General features: G+C 40.6%; 1 protein-coding gene across 1 annotated transcript in view; it reads right to left on the bottom strand.

Moving 5' to 3' along the window:
- The window catches only part of LOC145770178 (rho GTPase-activating protein 17-like), a 102,500-nt gene that overhangs the window by 38,384 nt on the left and 41,348 nt on the right, over positions 1-22,768 (bottom strand). The window contains exon 4 of the mRNA XM_082581764.1: positions 13,039-13,127. Coding sequence (XP_082437890.1) covers positions 13,039-13,127 — 89 coding nt within the window. The remainder of the gene's footprint in view (positions 1-13,038; positions 13,128-22,768) is intronic.

The raw sequence follows: 22,768 nt of genomic DNA, 5'->3' as shown, positions 1-22,768 counted from the left end.
CGGTGTCATAAATATGATTTATGATCTCAGTGGTTAGGTCTAAACCCCACTCATCTAAAGCTTCGAGATCAAAATACAAAATTCTCTACTGTAAATAAACAGAAGGCGTCGTTGGATTTAGAGTTTTGTAATAGTTGAGGATTCTAATATATTCTAAGTTTGCATGCAGACAGCGACGCATGATACATGTCAATTTCATCTGAGCAAACAGTAATAGTTCAAAAATAAATTTAATTCGCTTTTTAGTTTTAAAATCTCAATGGTTAGGTCAAAACCCCACTCATCTAAAGCTTCGATAATTTCAAATATAAAAGAAGTTTAATAATTCAAACATTTTTCGCTAAATTTGTCGGAGTGCAAAAGAAACGATGTTGGATTTTGTTGGATTACAGAAGGATTATCGTTGGATTTTCAAAAAATTGCCGAATAGGGAACTAACCGATAAAGACTGTAGCCCAATAGGGAACTAGCCGAATCGGATCAGCCAAATCAAACTAGCCGAATCAGGCTGTAGCCGAAAAGGGTAATAGCCGAATCGGACTAGCCGAATCGGATCAGCCCAATCGGACTAGCCGAAACGGGCCATTCCGGTAGAAAACAAGGAAGACCCAAGAAAATGTGGAAAAGGCAAGTGGAGGAAGAAAGCAGCAAGGTGGGCTTAACAAGAGAGGACGCGTTAGACAGATCGATGTGGAGGCAGGGTGTGAAGACGATTACATTTGGAAGTGAATCCGGTCACCCTCGGTAACGGGGACATCACCGGATTAAAACTGGACTACTACTACTACTACTACAAGGAGAGAAAATACATTTGAGATAACTGGTGAAAAAATTTCAATAATCAGCGCAGCTCTGATAGCGGATGCCAGGGGTTGCAGTCGATACAATCTTTTTCTGCACCAGAAAAAAATCTCTTGCTCGCTTCAATCAAATTTTAAAATTAACCTTGTCCTTCAGTCGTTGGTTTAAGAATCAAATTAACCTATTAGTACAGCTGATCTAAAAAAAAAGTACAGCTGATCCCCTCTCATAATCAAATCAATTGTGCAAATTATGACTAAAGCATGAAATTTTCACCAGTGTTAGCACATGCCATAAGGGTCATTTTAAGATTGGGAGGTAAGTCAGATTTGACCTCTGATGACCTTGAGAGGTCAATGACCTCAAAGTATCAGAATATTGATATTTGACGTCATTGCTTAATCTTAAACGTGTGTATGATGTACAAACCATGCATAGGTGTTATAATAAAAGTGTGTACACATTCTACAGAGTTTTGACTGTGTGAGTGTGTTGGTCATTATTACCAGAGTTGCCAGGTTGGCCCTTTTACGACTAAACTTCACCAATTTGGCCTTTTTTGAAGTCGTTTCCAGGGCAAAAAATTTGGGTTTGGCCTTTTGGCCTTATTTTGGCTTTTTTTCATATTGGTTTGGCTCCAAATTTTCTGTTTGGCTTTTTGCATTTAGCTTACTGTATTTTGTAAGATTGAAACAACAATGGCAACACTTGTCTTTTATTCTTTCAGTAGTGGTGATTGTTATTTGTTAACGCGCATGTGCAGAGTGCGCAGGCAGCAAGGATGGAAGTGTTACACTCTTGCTCTTGTAGCAATGGTTGTTAGTTTGCAGTGCCCACTAAGATCTACCATGAAACCGAGAGGTTTTGGCTATGCATCATTGAAAGAAGACCTCAGCCAGTTCAAGGGACTTGGTCACATGCCGATGGAACTCGACGTCAACAGACTGGATGATGGCGATGACAAAGAAGCTAACTTGAGGAGACACAGTGCTCAGTGGCACAAGAAATGTCGTTTAAAGTTCAACAAAAAATATTTGACCAGAACAGAGCAGAATCCGCTTCAGGACAACAATTTGGTACCGGTACTTCAACCCTGCGCAGCACACGATCAGCAGCTGCCCACAGGCTTCCACAGTCAACCGAGCTGTTTCCTTCTGCAATAAGCCAGCTGGCCACTGAATTGCAGGACACTGAAGGCCAAGCTGTCTGCAGGAGACCTGATTGCAATCGAGGCAAACTACCATCGCGACTGTCTCCGTGCATTATACAACAAAATCAGACCAGCATCACTCAAAGACGAGGACGATGATCGATTGCATGGCATAGCCTTTGCTGAGCTGGTGGTGTTCATGGAGGATATGCATGAAGATGAGGACAATGCCCCTGTATTTAAACTCTACCACGTGGCTAACCTCTACAAGACCAGATTAGAGCAGCTGGGTGCCACGGTAACCAACAGGGTACACACAACCAGACAGAAGGATAGGCTTCTTTCTGCACTTCCTGATCTGAGAGCGCATTTGCAGGGCCGAGACACACTTCTCTTGCTTAAGAAAGACATAGGTCCCGCTCCCGCTCTGAGGAAGGCCTATGGTCATGAGAGTGATATGATGTACCTAGTAAGAGCAGCACAGGTAGTCCGTAGAAAAATGTTTGAGACAAGATTCACCTTTGAGCTGATTTTGCGTTCCGTGCTGAGCAAGTGCATTCCGAGCTGATTTTCTGATAAATTCTGTGACACCACCCCTCCTTGCTCTGGTTAACATGATCCTCGATAGGATGAACATCAAGCACCAGACTCAGTTGGCCAACACAACTGTTGAGCTTACACTATCGCAGCTACTGGTGTTCAACAATGTGAAGCATTAATGCTGCATGGAGTCAACCTCAGTGCGCCACAACCGCGAGAGAGAAACCCCATTCCCACTCTACCTGACCCTCAAGATTCACGCTGTGACCACTCTTTGGCCTAGGGATGTGTGTTTCGTATGATATATTACTACAGCTCACAGCAGAGATTGCCAATGGCGTCTGTCAGCGCTTCACCATGGAAGAAGTTGTTTTCCCACCCAAGCTGCGCCAAGAGCTGTTCATTACTAGGAATGTTGATAATATTGACCATAACCCTAGCTCTGCTACGGCCAAGGATTATTTCCATGGCACTGGTGTATCCTTAATGGTGGACACTATCTTGGTGTATTGGTGCTTGGGCAAGACATCTTCACCTCTAAGACGGTAACACCTCTGCCTTCAGTGCTGTTTTTCTTTTTTTTCGGTCATTTATCGGTCATTGACTGATTTTTTAGCAAAATGTCTGAAAAAAAATATAGTCAATTCGGTCAAAATGTCCAAAAAAATATATAGTCAATTCGGTCAAAATGTTCGAAAAATATCGGAATGGCCCGTTTCGGCTAGTCCAATTCGGCTATTTCCCTACTCGGCCAGTCCGATTCGGCTAGTTCCCTATTCGGCTACAGTTTTGAATTGTATTTTGTACTTTACTCCACAATATCGTTTCTATTGGATTCCAACAAAGAAAAATAAATTGAAATGAAATTTAGCGCAAAATGTTTGAACTATTAAATTGAAATGTTTGCTCACGTAAAATCGACATGTATCCTACGTCACTGTCTGTATGCAAAGTTAGAATATATTAGAATCCTCAACTACTACAAGATTCCAAATCTAAGGACGCTTTCTGTTTATTTAGAGAATGTTGTATTTTGTTCCACAAGATCGTTTCTTTTATAGTTGAAATTATTGAAGCTTTAGATGAGTGGGGTTTAGAAGTGGTGTTTTAGACAAGTGGTGTTTCAAAGATAAAACACTTCGCGAAAGAGATTTAGATCATTTAAATGAATTTAAAGAGTGTCGAAAGCGAAAAATAGCCTACGTTGCTCTTGCCCGCAAAACAGCAGCTGATCGCATGGCTTTCTCATACAGTATGGAAATTTCAAAGTAGATGATAGAGTAACTTACGCTGCTGGAATAGTCACGTAACTATTCACTGCAATATTAAGTAAACCAGCTAAATTAGACGCGCTATTTTCAACGAGGTCTTCCTGCTGTGAGAACAATTATGATTCAACAGAAGGCATTGTTTTGTTCGCAATGTGTGAGAATTGAATTGAAAACCGATAAAAGAAAAGGTGTTTAATGGTCTTGGCCGCAGATATTGCTTGCAATAACGATGTCTCTTACCGCTATTGTCACTTAGCTAACCTGACATCATTGTTTTATGCGACCGCTTAGGCTTGATATCGACTTCAACGATCATGGAATGTTACGTAATAAGAACGATTATATCCTATACACAAAAATAAAAAAAATTGATTTCTTAAAACAGCTCTTTTTGTATTGTCTCGTGAGCTTTGCATATCGCTCAACAAGTGCATAAAGTTTAGAATTGACAAGAAATCATGAAATTTGAAATTTAAGTTCGAATCACTGGAAATAAACGTATTCAAAACTTTAACTTTTCGAAGCCGTTTCAAACTCCGTAATCTACGCCAACAATGATTTTGCGGCAGTAAAAATGCGTTCATTTTGAAAACTGCCAAGCTGGAGACAATAGCTTGTCCCGTGTATAGGTTGAACCTGTCTTTTTGAGGTGAAATTCACTTGCGAACATCTCGACTTATACTCGAGTATATACGGTATTCGATAAAAGACTGTAAAGACTTTCGATAAAAAACAGAAAAGAAAACACTTCGCCGTTGTTAACGCTTTGAAGGTAAGTAATTAGCAAAATGTGCGATACGAGGTTAATAAAACCGATAGCAGGTTTCTTTCTCCTCTGCTTGAAATCATGATTTTTTGCGTTTAATTTCGATAACTTCACTGTCTTGATCGTTGTTATTCACTCGCACGAAAAAGAAATGAATCGGCTTGTTTTTCAACTGTTCCAATTATGAGCTAACAATATCAAAATTTTTACGACTAGGAGTACTGCATGCATAAAACTAATCGTTTCAAGCAGCGGTTCTAATAAATTCCGTTTGCGACCTAGGTGTCAATATAAACAAGACACTAAGCTTAATCAAAGACTACTTCAATTGAGTAAAATAGCGTTATGGTTATGACGTCATCACCTTTCTCGCCCCCCAAAGTTTTTTGAAAAGTCGGCGCCTATGATTGTGGAATAAAATACAAAATACAATTCAAAACTGTTGCTAAATAGGGAACTAGCCAAATCGGACTGTAGCCGAATAGGGAAATAGCCGAGTCGGACTAGCTGAATAGTAGCAGACCTGAAAAATATATAGTCAGTTTGGTCAAAATGTCAAAGGTTTGAGTTTCGCTAATGAACGTTGAAGAAACGTTTGTCTGTTCTAACTTTTCTCAGATAAAACACGACAACATTTCTCAGCGAAACTTAATGTTGTAGCTAGTCAGGAAGTGCAAATTTTGGTTTGTATCAGCTACTTGAATAGAAATATTTTTATCAGAAAAAATGACCGAAATAAATAAAAAATGACCGAATTTTTTCAAGTCATTTCGGACAAATGACTGAAAAGTCTCAACAAAAAAAAAAACAGCGTTCAGTGTACACAAGTGTGCCACCCATTGCCATTACGACGAAGCACTTTAATATTCCAGGTGGCTTTCTGTACACATTCGTGATATGATAAACCTCATTGACAAGCACCCAGATATCCTTGCAGAATTCAAGTCTGGAAACTTTGTGGTACACAAGGCCAGCAATAAGTTTTCTGCCATGGCAATCGACCAATGTCATGAGCAGAACAACGCTACTGGTCAAAGGGTCTGGTGGAGCTAATGGACTGACAAGAAATCCAGGAGCACTCAGGCGCTGGATGGTGACAGGGCCAGAAATAGCTAATATCATTACAGAGTTTGAACACCAGGCCACGAAGAGAGGACGTGACGACATCAGGCATCTTCACCATGACCAGAAACCTGGAGTACAGACAGCCTTTGTGAAGGATGTCAGAGTGCTTATGGAATTGTTTCAAGAGATGGGAAATCCCTTTCTACAGAGCTTTCAAGATTTACTGGTCCTTGACACGACATCGTGGAAACTCCAGTGGCAGAAACTGTGAGGAAGATTGAATCCCTTGGTGAGAAGCAATATACAAACAATGTTTGTTGAAGAAAGGCTGGAACTATGCACGAAGCCAGTTACAGACACACTGACCAAGAACAAGATGCCGTTCTTCAGTCGGCCACAGACCAAGAAGCAGTCAAAGCAGTGAAGAGTGACTGCAGTCTCTTCTCGAGGCTGTATATTGCATGTCAATCACGTGACGGGGATCTTGACCAGTTCTTCTCCCATGAGAACCAGCCAGCTCCGCCTTCATTATCAACAGGAGACCAACTGCACATTGAAGTCAAAGCAGATCTACTACACTGCCTGAAATTAGACCAAACTGAAACCGCAAGAGCACATGTGGTTGATGTCATAATCCTTGATGGGGCAGCTATTGTTCAAATGCTTAATCCTGTTGCGGCAAAGACCTTTGAAGTGTATATGAATACAGTTTTTGCACCTTACATCTTCACTCAACTGGAAAAGGTCCAAAGACTAGGCCTTGTCTGGAATGTATATGACAGCCTGAAGGCGACGACCAGACAGAGGAGGGGTAAGGGCATCGGGAATAGAATGGCTCCCTTTACTGTTATGCCTAAGAACTGGAAGGACTTCCTTCGTGTTGATCAAAACAAGACTGAACTCTTTGGTTTCTTGTCAAGAGAGACCATTCGTCTTCCAATTGCTGATGGCAAGGAAATGTATGCACCTGTGGTGCTTTTACACCTAGTGGGCCACTAGTGGGGGTGGCCGATGGGCGGCGCCCGATGGGCGGCGATGGGGGTGGCCGGGGGGCGGCGCCCCCCGTAAATTTATGGTTGAGGGGCAACAAAAATGGTTATTACAAGTGGTGTTTCAAAGATAAAACACTTTGCGAAAGAAATTTACATCATTTAATCGGACTTTAAGAATGCGAAAGCAAAAAATAGCCTACGTTGCTCTTGCCCACAAAACAGCAGCTGATCGCATGGCTTTCTCATACATGTGGAAATTTCAAAGTAGATGTAGAGTAACTTACGCTGCTGGAATAGTCACGTAACTGTTCACTGCAATATTAAGAAACCAGTAAATGAGACGCGATATTTTCGACGAGGTCTTCCCGCTGTGAGATCAATTATGATTCAACAGAACGCATTGTTTTGTTCGCAATGTGTGGGAATTAAACCGAAAACCGATAAAAGAAAAGGTGTTTAATGGTCTTGGTCGCAGGTATTGCTTGCATTAACGACCTCTCTTGCCGCTATTATCACCTAGCTAACCACTAAGGTTTGACATCGACTTCAACGATCATGATACGTAATTAGAACGGTTATATCCTACACACAAAAATGAAAAAATTGATCTCTGAAAACAGCTCTTTCCGCTGTTTTGTCTCGTGAGCTTTGCATATTGCTCAACAAGTGCATAAGGTTTAGAATTGACAAGAAAGATTTGAAAATTAAGTTTGAATCACTGCAAATAAACGTATTCAAACACTGCGTAATCTACGTCGCCACTGATTTTGCCGCAGCAAAAATACGTTCATTTTGAAAACTGCCGAGCTTCCCAGACAGCAAAATCGGTCATAATTACATTAATTTAATGTCTGCAGACGTTGAATCAATGTAAAAATTACGGATTATTCTGTATGGGTTGTCTCGTGTATAAGTTGAACCTGTCTTTTTGAGGGAAAATTACTTGCGAACATCTGGACCTATACTCGAGTATATGGCATAGCCAGGGGGGGGGGGGGGTTGGGTGTTACAATCCCCCTTTTGGCACGCGTGTGACGTCACAATATTGAGAATGATGCTTTCAGTCAAAAAAAAATTGCCTAATTTTAAACAAAATTGCATTAAAAGAGCGAGTTTTGCCAATACCAAACATTCAATAATCTCAGCCAGGAATTAAGCAACAAGAAAACATAGAGATTTAGCTTTATTTCCGAAAAATGCCGAAGAAAACATGATCTTATCCTTTTGTTATGCTACCGGACAGCACTATTTTACAAGAATATTCATACCCACATTTTTGTTGAAAATGCTCTCAGAATGCACCAAATTCAAAGTAATTTTTTAAAATTTTCTCGGGGAAACCCCCCAGACCCCCGCCGCTGGGTTGTCAAAACCCCCCCTTTCAAAATTCCTGGCTACCTTACTGATATACGGTATTCGATAAAGACTTTCCTTAAAAAAACAGAAGAGAAAACATTTCGCTGCTGTTAACGCTTTGAAGCTAAGTAATTAGCAAAATGAGCGAAACTAAGCTAATAAAACTGATAGCGGGTTTCCACTCTGCTTGAGATCATATTTTTTGCGTTTCATTTCGATAACTTCACTGTCTTGATCCTTGTTATTCACTTGCACGAAAAGGAAATGAATCGGCTTGTTTTCCAACTGTTCCAATTATGAGCTAACAACATCAAAAATTTTACGACTGGGAGTACTGCTTGCGTAAAACTAATCGTTTCAAGCAGTGGTTCTAATAAATTCCGTTTGCAACCTAGGTGTCAATATAAACAAGACACTAAGCTTAATCAAAGACTATTTTAATTGAGTAAAACAGCGTTATGACGTCATCACCTTTCTCGCCCCCCAAGGTTTTTTGAAAAGTCGGCGCCTATGGTGGAATTGATGTCCTGCGTGCTCTCCTGCTGAGTTCGACTTGACCAACCTCTCCCCATGTTCTCAGGAGGAGGCGGATACACGCATGCTTCTACGTGGAAGATGCTGTCCAGAAGGGGATGAGGAAGTTGACCATACGTACTGTAGATACTGATGTTGTGGTACTGGCTGTGGCTTCCTTCAACCACGTTAACCCTGACGAGCTGTGGATAGCTCTTGGTACTAGGTCCAGCTTCCGGTACATAACTGTTCACCGTTTGGCTGCTGTCATGAACCCCAGACGATGTGCTACTCTCCCGGTCTTTCATGCCCTCATAGGGTGCGACACTGTGTCTGCATTCGCTGGCAGAGGAAAGAAGACTGCCTGGGAGATTTGGACAGTTTTCCCAGAGGTGACTGATGCATTCGAAGAACTACTACGCATGTGAAGTGATGTCAGTGAAGAGTCAATGTCACTGCTGTAGTGCTGATGTATGACCGCACCAGCGACATCATGAAAGTGAACGACGCTTGGAAACAGCTCTTCGCACGCAAGCCTAGAAAACAACCCTTCTTCGCAGGCAGCATTCCAGCAACATATCAAGCTTCTTTCCAGGCCAACTGCTGGAACTCTGGTCCTAAATCCTAAGTTTCCGATCCCATCTAATTGGGGCTGGACAAAGGAGGCTTCTGGGTGGCAGCCTCTCTGGACGACACTGCCAGAGGCATCAAACTCTTGCCAAGAACTGATCCACTGCAACTACAAGAAGTGTACCGGCTGCTGCAAGTGCACCAAGGCTGCACTGAAGTGCACTGCATTATGCGCATGTTCGGGAGACCCTGGGTTTTTTTTTGCTGAGACTTTTCGGTCATTTGTCCGACATGACTTGAAAAATTTCAGCCATTGTTTATTTATTTCGGTAATTTTTAGTCATTTTTGGTCATATACAGTCAATTGACTATATTATATTTTTTCTGACATTTTGACCGAATTGACTATATTTCTTTAGGACATTTTGTTAAATAATCAGTCAATGACCGACAAATGACCGAAAAAACAAACAGCGGGAGACTGTTAGCTGCGATGACACACCTCGACATTTATGCGGCAATATGGATAATTTGTCTGAATATCATTACCGATATGTACTATTCATGTGTCTGAGGCCCGCCTGGCCTCACTGTACTTCAAGCTTTTATAGCCTCTGTCTAATGTACATTAAACTGCAGCAAATTATCTTAACATGTCTTTCAAATAATTCACAAGACAAACAAACTGCACAAGAATCGTGAAAAACTGTAATTTAGGTCATTGACCTCTCAAGGTCATTAGAGGTCAAATCTGACTTATATCCCTACTGAAGAATTGTTGGATATGCTAGAGATGAGAGAGACCATAGACCAACTGGCAAGGGCAAATGGAGTAAGATGGTATGGACATGTGATAAGGAGGGAGGAAGGAAGTTTTATTAGAAAGGCACTAGATCTAAAGGTGGATGGGAAGAGGAAACGCGGTCGTCCAAGAAGAACGTGGAAACAACAAGTGAAGGATGAGTTTAAAAAAGTCGGACTGAAGGAGGAAGATGCAAGGGACAGGGTGAAATGGAGAAAAGAGATCAAGACAATTGCTGCGCGGAAACAATCGGCCACCCCCACTAGTGGGGAACAAACCGACGATGGATTATGATGATGATGATCCCAATCTTAAAATCAACCTTATGATATTATGTACTAACGCTGGTGAAAATATCATGCTTTAATAATTATCATAACATGTCTTTCAAATAATTTCCGAGACAGACATAGCCTACTGCACCAGAATCTTGAAAACCTGTAATTTAGGTCATGTTTAGGTCATTGACCTCTCAAGGTCATCAGAGGTCAAATCTGACTTACCTCCCAATCTTAAAGTGAACCTTATGGTATGTACTAACACTGATGAAAATTTCATGCTTTAGTCATAATTTGCACAATGGTTATGATAACCCGCTGCACTATATGGCAATGGTATGGTGAAAAATGACTTGGTGTAAAGGCTACTAAGCACTTTGTTAAAAAAAGAACTTATATAATATATAGAAATAGTTCTGTCCTCATCAAAAACAGTTTTACACAGCGTCACAACTCGTAAGTTCAAGTGAGTTAAGTCCCTTATAGCTATGTGAAGTAATATAGGAAGACAAAGTTTATGCAACAACATTCCAGCAGTCACATAAGCAGTAAGCACTAGGGTGGCTCTTAAAATTGAGTTTTTGAATTTTGCTTGGGACACCCTTTCAAGTGGTGAGGTTGTCAGAAAAAATAACTCTTGCAAATTTTTTTTAAATTTGAAGTTGATTTAGAGGTGGCCCTCCCCCCCTAAAGTTCTGTGCCCTCCCTCAAAATACCAAATCTGCATATCTCGAAAACCACTTCAGCTAGAGATACAGTTTTTGTGTTAAAAGATGCAGAAAACATGGTTTTCTATCTGCTTTCTGAACATTGAATGCATCTACTTTGAGTAGAAAAGCAGTTATTTAGAAAAAACGCATTTGACCAAATCTTGATTTTACAACCTTTTTTGTGACCACGAAACCGTCTACAAAATTTCGTTTTTTTGTCTTAATTTTTGCACCTTAGAGGGAACACTGGTAACAATATTCATTTCAAAATGTAATTCTGGTCAGTACTGGAAGAAGCGATATTATCGACAATATTTTACATATTGCCTTGCGTATCGTGACAGGATGTCTGCGACCTACACCATCGGACAATTTCCCTGTCCTTGCAGGCAACCAACCAACTGAGTTTCGTCGCGAAGAAGCCATCCTGTCTCTTTCTCGCCGCACTACGAACCCCAACCACTTGCTCCACTCAAGTCTCTATGAGTCTATGAGCGAGCAATCGAGCATCCTCGGCAACTGAAATCGAGACAACCATTTGTATGTGATGCACAACTCCTGATGAAAACCGCTGAAGACCAATCCATCAGCGCGACTACCTGGGAGGACAACAAATGGAGCTCAGAGTGGAAGAAGAACTCCTCAAGACTCTAAAGTTGTATCTCCGACACCAGCCCCCATCCAACCGGAATGCATAATTTGCCAAGGAAGGCCTGGGTGCGGCTCAACCGCCTGCGTACTGGGCTAGCCTACAGGAGTCAGACTATTCCGCTCCAACATGCACAAATGGGGGATGGCTCCATCCGCAATCTGTGAGTGTGGCAAAGAGGAACAAACCACAGACCACACCATCTGTAACTGCGCCAAATGGGGTGCGTGGTCTGCTTGAACTGGATGACGAATCAATGGATAAATGGACGAATCAAAGGATTGCTGCTCGACACTTGCTCAAGCATCTAAACCGCATCGCCACTGCCCAAGAGTGGTAAAAGACAGAGCCCTTGACCCCTGGAGTAACAAAGAAGGTTTAAACGAAGAAGAATCGACAATATTGTTCTTGTTGGAATTTGGAAACAGTTTCCTGTGTTCAGTAACAACTTGCAAAAGAAACTGAAGTTGTGGCTCATCTTCAGTTAAGATTTTGTTAAAATCCTGGATTAGACTTAAAGCAACTCCTCTCTCTGCTCTGTCATTCACTACTGAAAGTCCCTTCGCCATGTGTAAAGCTTGAATAAATGCACCATCTTCAGTCCAATGAGCAAGATCCTTTGAAAGTATAATTATTGCTTCATCTTCACCCAACAGCTGAAGAAGCCATTTTGAATCAGAGGTGTAATACTGTTCTAGACCCTTATTGCTAAGAAACGCATCTACTTTGATGCTTGGTCTCCTTGGTGGACGTTCTCCTGTTTCATCTAACATGGTTGCCACCATTAGCTTTTTACTTTCCACAGACAATCAAGAGTCAAACAAGGCTAGTCCAACCATTTCTTCGGACAGATACCATGAATGCAAATCAAGCTTTTTGCATAAATCGCCTTCGCCATCCAACAAGTGCGATGCATAGCACCTGAAGCTGGAAAGCGGATTCCACGCTCAGGAGTTTCTCCAAGGAATATGATAAAAAACGGTTATTTTAGCTATGCATGAATGCATAAAAGTTAAAGAATACTTATTTCGTTTATTGCTTTACCAGTTTTACAGGTTAGTTTATGAACTTTGTTAATTGAATAGGTTGGGCCACAATACTTGTTTAGCACTGTTTTGTGCTAGAATACCGAAAACAGGTTTTTTCTAAATAACTGCTTTTCTACTCAAGATAGACGCAATCACTGTTCAGAAAGCAGATAGGAAATCATGCTTTCTGCATCTTTTGACACAAAAACCGTATCTCTAGCTCAAGCAGTTTTTGAGATATGCAGGTTTTGTATTTTGGAGGAGGGCGCAAAACTTTAGGGGGGGAGGGCCACCTCTAAATCAATTTGAAATTCAAAAATTTTTTACAGGTGTTATTTTTTCTTACAACCTCACCTTTTAAAAGGGTGTCCCACACAAAATTCAATTTTTTTTCATTTTTTGCCAAATAAGAGCCACCCTAGTAAGCACTATAAGCAGACTTGTGACTCTTTGTGCAGGGTTGCATGTGCAGCACTGTAAAGTGAAGAACAACTTTCTAGTTTGAACTGTTGCTGACACAAATCATTTTACCATAAGATATACTCACCCAAGACTTTGGTTAGATCCGTTTTCACTGAGTAGAGTTCTGCATGCTTCTTGCATAGCTTGGGCCAATGTGTTTTCAGATAAGCGTTTCTACATTTTATATTGTGTTTAGAAATGCAGTTGTCACAAAATACTGAGTAGGCCTAATGCACGAGAGGCATCATATTGACTGGAGGCCGGATGTTCTGGCCGGAAATTGCAATGCCGCCAGAAGCCAAAACCTCCGGCCTTTGATAATATCTACTTCATAATAATCAATGTTCCAACCGTACGGTTGTATACCACTTTCACCAAGACCTCTAAAAAGCAGAGCACCTCTTGCAGGTGCAGACAGTTAAGCGGCTTACAAATACAGTAGAAGCACACACTGTGGCGACAGGATATCAACGCAGGCCTCGAAACTGAAGGCAACCATCGCCGCGATTAACTTACAAGAATCGACATTTTGTCCGCCGGGCGTAGCCCTTCCGTCGCCGCATGTGTCTGCCATCAAGTTCCCAGAAAATTTTACGCAAGCGGTCTTGTGAATACAATATTTTGCCACTTATAATCACAAAGGATTGGAAAGTGCTCAGTCAAAGCACCCGATAGGCTAAATCAGAATACACACTGTCTGTCTATGCTTGAATTGTTAACAATATTGATTGACCAAGCAGCTGATGTCTGACGACAAGCAGGATGTAAGTGATATCACAACACACTTTATTAATGCGATAAATCATTATTGATGCGTGTCAAAGTTCCGATGACCGCCATGTGCTTGTGATTAGCTGCCAAACAGATTGCTTCAGTCAGACACGTTTGGCCGCCGGAAAAATTGTTTCGAGGCCTGATTTAGGTACGGTGCATTGTGGCGCCCGGTCATTTAGGTTCTATTCCCAGTAAAGTCTATTTCATTAGGCGCTTGATGGTAATACTGCAGATTATACCAGTGTTGTATTTTTAGACATAGCCTATAATAAAAATAAAGTAAGGTCGCAGTGACAAATAAACTGTCAACATACAAAACGTAGTATAAAAATTATAGCAAACCAAGTAAGTGAAAATTCATTTAGCCTACCTCTTGATACTCACTTAACTGATTGTACAAAGTACCGTAACGCAATATATAGCAACAAAGAAACGCAAGTCATGCAACTGAGAACGTGGTACAGCACGCTAATTGATTACGACGCGCAGTGGTAATCAATTCCAACGTCTGTACCAGAAAACGCTGAATGTGATTATGCAGTGACGCTGGTCACAAGTTACATAATATCAACGTATATTAAATGGCGACTACAACACCTCCCCGATAATTTTTATACACAAAGAAAGATACGAACAGGACACCAAATTAATAAAACTCAAAGTCAGAAACGAGCCGGAGGTCTGAGGCGACGGCTCGACCTTCGTGGATTGTGTGGCCCGAATTCAGGTACAGTAGGTGTCTCGTCCAAATCCGTTCGAGCTGAGAAGGAAACAGCGGAGGAGTCGACTGTTGGTATAGGAGTTTTTCCAGGCTCCAGGTCCTCTGATGATGCATAACGACTAACGAGGATGTAGTTGGTTCATATGGCGCCTCCACGTCGGACCATGTGGCTATAGCCGTACCAGGAAGATTCGGCTGCCTTGTCGCTTAATTACTTCGGCTGGAACCCAACGAGGGTCCTGGCTCCGTCTCGGAGTAAAGGATAGCGCATAGCAGGGGTCTCCTGGTTTAAAATGTCGTTTTGTATCTTTGGAGGCATCCGTGTTGCGGGTCTGCTACTATTCGGCGAGTCCGATTCGGCGAGTCCGATTCGACTAGTCCGATTCGGCGAGTTCCCTATTCGGCGAGAGCCCTTTTCGGCGAGTGCCCTATTCGGCGAGTTTTTGAAATTTTTGAAAGGAAATTATCGGGTACCGTAGCCTAATTATAATTGCCGTTTTTACATCGTTTTAACGTCGCTAAACGTTGAAATCGTGCAGAAAGGAATAAAAATAAAATGTTTGAACTATTAAATTAAAATTCGTCATGTCAGTTCAGTTGTTTTTATTTCTGACCATCATATGAAAAACAATACACGTCAACATAGCAAAGGTAGAAGCGACAAAACGCGAACGTTAAAACGTGCTTGAATTCGTCATGTCAGTTCAGTTGTTTTTCTTTCTGATCATGATATCAAAAACAATACACGTCAACATAGCAAAGGTGTAGAAAAAGGTAGAAGCGACAAAACGCGAACGTTAAAACATGCTTGTGACCGAAGTAAGTTCTTGAGTTGAAAGAAATTTGGCACGGTCGCAACACTTTCAGAAAAATTTAAGATATGAAGGAAAAATAAAACAAAGAAAATGTTACAAAAAAAAAATAAAATAGATCATGTTTATGTCTATAAGTTAGTACTTTTAAATAGTTAAAATGATTAGTTTGGACCAACAAATGTGTGGCCTACAGCTTGGATTGAAAGGAAATTATCGGGTACCGTAGCCTAGTTATCCCGACCAGCAAAAAATTGTTCCAAGAACACAGTTCATTTTTACATTGTTTGTAGTAACAGAATGAAAAGGCTAAACAAATGTGTGGCCTATCGTTTTAACGTCGCTAAACGTTGAAATCGTGTAGAAAAGGGAGCTTTTGCTGACTAGGATACTTTGAAACTGAGAAACATTCACAGAAGCCCTACGATTTGTTCCAAGAACCCATTTAGCATAACATTTTATTTGTACATTGATTCAACGTCTGAATACATTATCTTAAAAATGCAACGTATCGTAGGGCTTCTGTGAATGTTTCTCAGTTTCAACGTATCCTAGTCAGCAAAAGCACCCTTTTCTACACGATTTCAACGTTTAGCGACGTTAAAACGATAGGCCACACATTTGGTTAGCCATTTCATTCTGTTACTACAATGTAAAAATGAACTGTTAGGCTAACTGGGTTCTTGGAACAAATTTTTGCTGGTCGGGATAACTAGGCTACGGTAGCCTACCCGATAATTTCCTTTCCATCTAAGCTGTAGGAGTGTAGGTCACACATTTGTTGATCCAAACTAATCATACTTCCCCACGCATATTTCCGCGTGGGAGCAACTTTTTATGCGGCATTGATACATAAAACAATAGATGAACTAGCGATCGGCAGCAGGAAAACATTTTTAAATGCAAACCGCAACAGCTTCGCAGTAAATAATCACTAGAACGAGTAGCGATGCTACAATCCCACCCCAGACAAAAAAATCTGTCATTTTTACGTTGATTTAACGTCTGCAGACGTTGAATCAATGTAAAAATGACTGATTTTGCTGCCTGTGACATAACAAAAATCTACCATTTTGAGTCGATTCAATGTCATCAGATGTTGAATGCACCCAAAAACAACATAATTTGCTACGTTGACGCAGCGTGCGTTTAACTTAATGCGCTTGCAAACAGGCTCGCTGTCGCTTTCGAAAGTCGAAACCTCTGCAGAGAATTGTTGCGGCAGTGAATCGGTTGCTGTGAAAATGAACTTGAAGTCTCGCCCGAGGTTACCACTAACCAACGCAACAAGGGCTGGTACAAACCGCATTGCCCACAGTCGCACAAGCGGAATAATCAACACAACAACGGACTCGCGCAAACTGCATGGCGCACACACGTCCGTTGCCATAGAAACCCGATCAAAGGCGGGGAATGTGCGCATCTTTTGTTTCATCTGCAACACGAAAACGGGCGTATTACAGCGAATTGAAACTTGAAAGCTGGTCAGTGGTCAGCCATAAGTTGCGATATTGTAGTGAAAAGGGAGCAATGTCAAGTCGAAAACTTAATCAAACGTCTCTCTGTAACTATTTGTCAAGGGCTGTTTACGGATGTCAGCAACTTTTAAATTTATTAAAGGTGACGTGCTGTTGAATTGATGTAAACATGAATGATTTTGCTTTCAACAGGTATATTTTCAAGCATATGATCAAGTTAGTATTTTCATTCCATTTACAGTATACCTTTTAGTAAACCTTTTCGTCTCTTGTTTCATGCTAATAAATCTAGTTCGTTGCTAAACTTTATGTTGCGCTTAGCTTAAAGAGTCGCAGTCCATCAACCGCTAGCCAACGCAGACGCACAGCATGTGTTTTGGTCGAGCTTTGTTTATAATAATTAACAGTAAGTCGAACGTAGCGATAACTCCGAGTGTGGCAATAAAAGCAATTCTAGTGTGACGACATAATTACGTCATCCATCTGCGTGACATTTCGCTGAATTTACGTTGCTGCTGATGAAACACGCTTTCGCCCCCACGGCCAAAAAAATAGTTAGGCGCCTATGATTTTAACTATTCAAAAGTACTAACTTATAGACATAAACATTATTTTTTTTGTAACAATTTCTTTGTTTTATTTTTCCTTCATATGTTAAATTTTTCTGAAGGTGATGCAACCTTGCCAAATTTCTTTCAACTCAATAACTTACTTCGGTCACAAGCACGTTTTAACGTTCGCGTTTTGTCGCTTCTACCTTTTTCTACACCTTTGCTATGTTGACGTGAATTGTCGCTTCTACCTTTGCTATGTTGACGTGTATTGTTTTTGATATGATGGTCAAAAATAAAAATAACTGAACTGACATGACGAATTTTAATTTAATAGTTCAAACATTTTATTTTTATTCCTTTCTGCACGATTTCAACGTTTAGCGACGTTAAAACGATGTAAAAACGGCAATTGCAATTAGGCTACGGTACCCGATAATTTCCTTTTAAAAATTTCAAAAACTCGCCGAATAGGGCACTCGCCGAAAAAGGCTCTCGCCGAATAGGGAACTCGCCGAATCGGACTAGTCGAATCGGACTCGCCGAATCGGACTCGCCGAAACGGGCCATTCCGCCGTGTTGCAAGTGTTTTGTCTGGGTACCACTTGAGACGATGTGGGGAGAAGCGTGTCAATACTGGTTCGAATCTGACGATTGTTGAGTAATTGGCTTGGAGAGTAGCCACCCGGAGAGGGGGGGGCGTTGACACTGCTGCAGGAACTCCAAGACGCCTGTTTCGGGGGTAGAGAAAGATTGGCAAAGTGCTTGCTTGAATGTACACATGAGGCGCTCCACCACACCATTCGTTTTTTTATGGTAAGGGGCATCCGTGATGTGTACCATACCCCTCTCCTTACAGCAAGTTTGGAATTCAGTGGATTTAAAAGTAGTAGCATTACCAGTAACTATAGTATGGGGATAGCCGAAATGAGCAAAATCTTCTTATAGCAGGTTGATAGTAGTTGTTGACGATAAGGAAGTAGTAGCATGAATACATGGGTATTTTGAAAAAGCAACTCCACGGTGCTTCTGGAATCGTCCATGATTGGACCTGAGTTTTAGATTGCGGTTGGTACTCGCCATAGGTAGCCTACTACACTTGTGACAAAGTTCCGTTATGTCTCGATCGATGTTTGTCCAGTAAACAGACGTTCTTGCCAACTGTTTCATTCTCTCAATGCCGAAATGTCCCTCATGAAGCAACTGAAAAATGTGAGGAGTCCTGGTTTTTTTTATTCGCTGAGACTTTTCGGTCATTTGTGCGAAATGACTTGAAAAAATTCGGTCAATTTTGGTCATATATAGTCAATTGACTATATATTTTTTTGGACATTTTGACCGGATTGAGTATATTTTTTTTGGACATTTTGCTAAAAAATCGGACAATGACCGATAAATGACCGAAAAAAAACAAAAAACAGGTGAGGACGAAGTTTGGACGGAATGACCACTCGGGAGCTGTAAAGTAGACATCCGTAACTAGAAAGAGAGTCTGCGTACTTACAAAACGGTTCGACCGGGTCTCGTGGAGAAGACTTGGCCAGCCATCCTTCATGAATAAAACACATTACCGTGGAAATGAAAGGATCTTTAGAAGATTCTTTACGTAGTGAGGCAGCATTTGGGGTCTGGACCTGCAAATCCAAAGCATCGATAGCGCAGACGATATCAATGTCATCCGCACTTTCCATTTCATCGAAGACTTTATCCGTGCCCAACGAGCCAAACGATTTGCTGCCAAAGAAGGTGTCGATTTTCTCGGGCCAAAAAGACTGAGCAATGGTTTATGATCAGTGACTAAAATGAATGATCTACCAAAGAGATATTGATAAATTTTCTTCAGAGCAAAAATAATCGACAGCCTCTTTTTGAATTTGGCTATAGTTTCTCTGGCGTCGCCGGCAGGATCCTTACAGAATTTCTACAGGATTTTAGAATCATGGAGAAACTGATCGAAGTTCTGCAACAACAAATAGCTAACCAACTACGCCAGACGAAGGAGCAAATTGCCAGACACGAAGAACGTCACCAAGAACACGAAAAACGTTACCAAGAATAAGAACAACGTCACCAAGATGATTGGGTGGTGGGTATGGTTTCAGCAAGATAGACTTGGCTAATGCCTACAATCAGATTCGCCTTGGTCCTGACTAGAGATGTAAATGCAAAAAAAAAAGAACCGTTTTTTTTTAAAAAAAACAAACCGTATTTTTAAAAAAAAAAACGTGTTTTTTTTCAAAAAAAACTTGGGCCAAAAGAAACATGCATTTTTTGTTTTTTTTTCATATTTTTCTGGAAAAGTTGCAAATTTTTTACAATTTGCAGGTTAGTTTCATTATAGTGCTCTTGAAAAACATTAAACTAGTAAAAATGATTTTATGGTTGTGCTGAAATTTGCACAAGAGTGTTTGTGCTTGGCAGCAGCATATGTTTTTTTGCATAGTCCTACGTTGTTTCACTTTCTTCTTCATTCTCAGGCATGTTTGTGGCAGTAGACCCGACAAACATTGAATTAATGCAATTTGATACATGACATAATGTAGATGAGTTAATCTCTTTTTCCTTTTATGGAAGTTAGCCTACGATGTTACTGTAGTATACCGGGACTGGTTATTCTTGTACACACACAATGGGTTGACGAAATTTTGGCAAAAACAAGATGGCACTATTCAGAACACACATTACCTTGTTTGTGGTAATTTACTAATGCAAGCTATTGCCAATAGCTTGTTTAAACATGTTTAACTGATAGCTTAACAACGATGTATATGTTTTATAAATGTTGAAACAGAAGTATTCTTTTCGTGTGTTGTAGGCCTAACTTGTAAGGTCTTAGACACTTTGTCATTGATGCTTCTTGCAGATCATTTGTGACATAATGCAAGAAATCTTATCACTGATATTTTTAGCTGTCAAAAGTACGTGCATTTCTCATAAAAGGTTTAGGTTAATGTTCCCTTCAAATGCCCACCACCCATGTTGACTACTGTAGGCTATTGCTAGTAACTACCAATCCTGAATGAAGAAATTTTCCCTTTAAAATGGAGTTTTTCAGCACTGCTCAGTGTTCACATAAGGAATAAATGCTTCATAGTACTTTTCCAGACAAGTATAAAGTTTTACCCATATTCTCGCAATGCAGGATAAAAATACAAAACAAACATCAAAGATGAAAACTTATTTTATTTGGGAACTAGGCCTACTACTTTTTGAGATAAAAAGAAATTAACCTCTTGTCTTTACGCACTGATAAAATCATGATGCGTAACTTAAAAAAAAAAAATTATTGGGTAGCTCAAAGATTGACAAAAAGTTTGGCAAAAACAAAAAAGTGCAGAAGTCTCAAAGTCCTGCAAACTAGTTCAGATTGGATGGATTAAATGCAACCATATTTCTTTTAAACATGTGTAGTGTATGACAGCACAATGGTGTGATTAAGATAAAACAAACATGACTATGACATCACAAAGGAGTATTGAACCTCTTCAGGGAAAATAAAAAGCATCAAAATGTTCCATCTTTCAATACATTTAAATGTGATTGGGGCTAAAAGTTGGGACTTTAGCACTACACTGCTTTGCCAAACTTTTCATCTATCTTTCCTCTACCCAATTCAAAAAAAATATTTTTTTGAAGTTACGCATCATGGCTTTATCGGTGCGTAACGACAAGAGGTTGTTTCTCGGCAGCCGATTTGTAGCAAGAATTGACAGCGATAGACACCGTGTTTCGTCCATGAGGCTGGGCTCGTCAGTATCGCACCACTAATTCTGCCACAAAGGTATTCGACCACCGCTTTACCAGTCAGTTTAACTCTTATCTTTGTGGAAAGAAAAGAGCCAACAAAACCAGCAGGCGCCAGGGCAGAGGACATTGTGAAGAAAGGGGCGCTCTTCCCGGCTTTCAGCACAAGGCTGAGCAGTAGTGAGCAGTCACTAGTACAGCGAGCAGTACAGTACAGCGAGTTAATTTCTTTTTATCTCAAAAAGTAGTAGCCAAAACTTGCTTTAATGTTCATAAACAGATAGCCCACCCAGAAAACAAGGGGTAAAGCTAAAAATTATCCAAATTTGATGAGCGGTTCTTGAGATATTGCCATTTTTCTATTGCTTTTTATCTATAAAGTCACCTAGCGGCTAAGGTTATTTCACTTATAACTCGAGAACCGCTTGCGTGGTTTTCATCAAGTTTGCACCAAATGCACATCAACTGGAACAACCTCTTGACGTTGTACTGGAAAAGGTGTGGTGTGCTGGTCAAAAGTGCCTTTGTGAAGCAGAGAAACAGGACACTGACCACCTGGTCCTAACATGCATAATAACCAAAATCCAAGGTGGCTTCGAAACTGTACACGACTGTGGTACTGCATTTAACAACGGGCTGAACCAAATTACGGACAATACTTGAGATGTGCCAACCATAGGACACTGTTACTACTATTTGAGACAATGAGAAATCTTTATGGCTTGTGTGTTGAGACTTGAGATCTACAAAATTGCAATGAAACAATATACCAGACATATAGTCTGATTTGAAATAAGTTATACGAGTTATGAGACTGTTTGTTTGTTGAAAGAGACGCTATTGCAATGAGTTTACCCTAATTGCTGCATATTGTGACATTTAGTGTCAAAATAGGTAAAAAAAACAAAAAAAACGAATAAAAAAACAAAAAATGATAAAAAACAAAAAAAACGAGGTCGTTTTTTTTAAAAACAAAAAAAAAACGTTTTTTTACATCTCTAGTCCTGACAGTCGAAAACGACTCGCATTAAGCACTCACCATAGCGTACATTTACAAAATGTTTTACATTTTGACATATCTTCTGCTCCAGGTTATTTCAGAAGATCATGGACGACCTTACAGCCGACCTTCCAGGGGTCGCAGTCTACTTAGACGACATTCTTGTCAGTGGCATTACTGCTGAGGAGCATTTCCAGAATCTTAGACGGCTCCTCGATCGACTTCACTCAAAAGGCTTGAGGTGTAGAAAAGACAAGTGTAAGTTTGCACAACTTCAGGTAGAGTACCTCGGACACATTTTGCCCAGGCAGGGCATCTCCAAAGGTCTTAAGGTAAACGCCATGCTGGAGATGTCTGCCCTCACTGACGTACGGTATCTTCTCTTTCTAAAGGCATATATGACTGGTTTTGAGTGTGCTTTTGTTGGCCGATGTTTATCGGCGAAAAATAGCCGATACAATATATCAGCTACTCCTGATATCGGCCAATAAATATCGGTTAACCGATATATCAATCGAGCTCTAGTTTTTGGTACACCCTAATGTGCACTGTGCAGCCTATTCTTGTATTGCTGCAGTAGTGCAGTAAGCCACCACAATACAATTTTTTTTATTCAAAGTCATGAAATAAACCACAGCCACACACACAGCTCGCACATACACCTCTGGTTCCGGGCCAGAGCCACCATCACTTCCGGCCCGGAGGTTGTTCCATCACTAAAAATAGTGTAGAAAC

This window comes from Aplidium turbinatum, chromosome 5 (assembly GCF_918807975.1).
Source record: "Aplidium turbinatum chromosome 5, kaAplTurb1.1, whole genome shotgun sequence".
Classification (NCBI taxonomy): Eukaryota; Metazoa; Chordata; class Ascidiacea; order Aplousobranchia; family Polyclinidae; genus Aplidium; species Aplidium turbinatum.
This window is presented reverse-complemented; position numbering and strand designations above follow the sequence as displayed.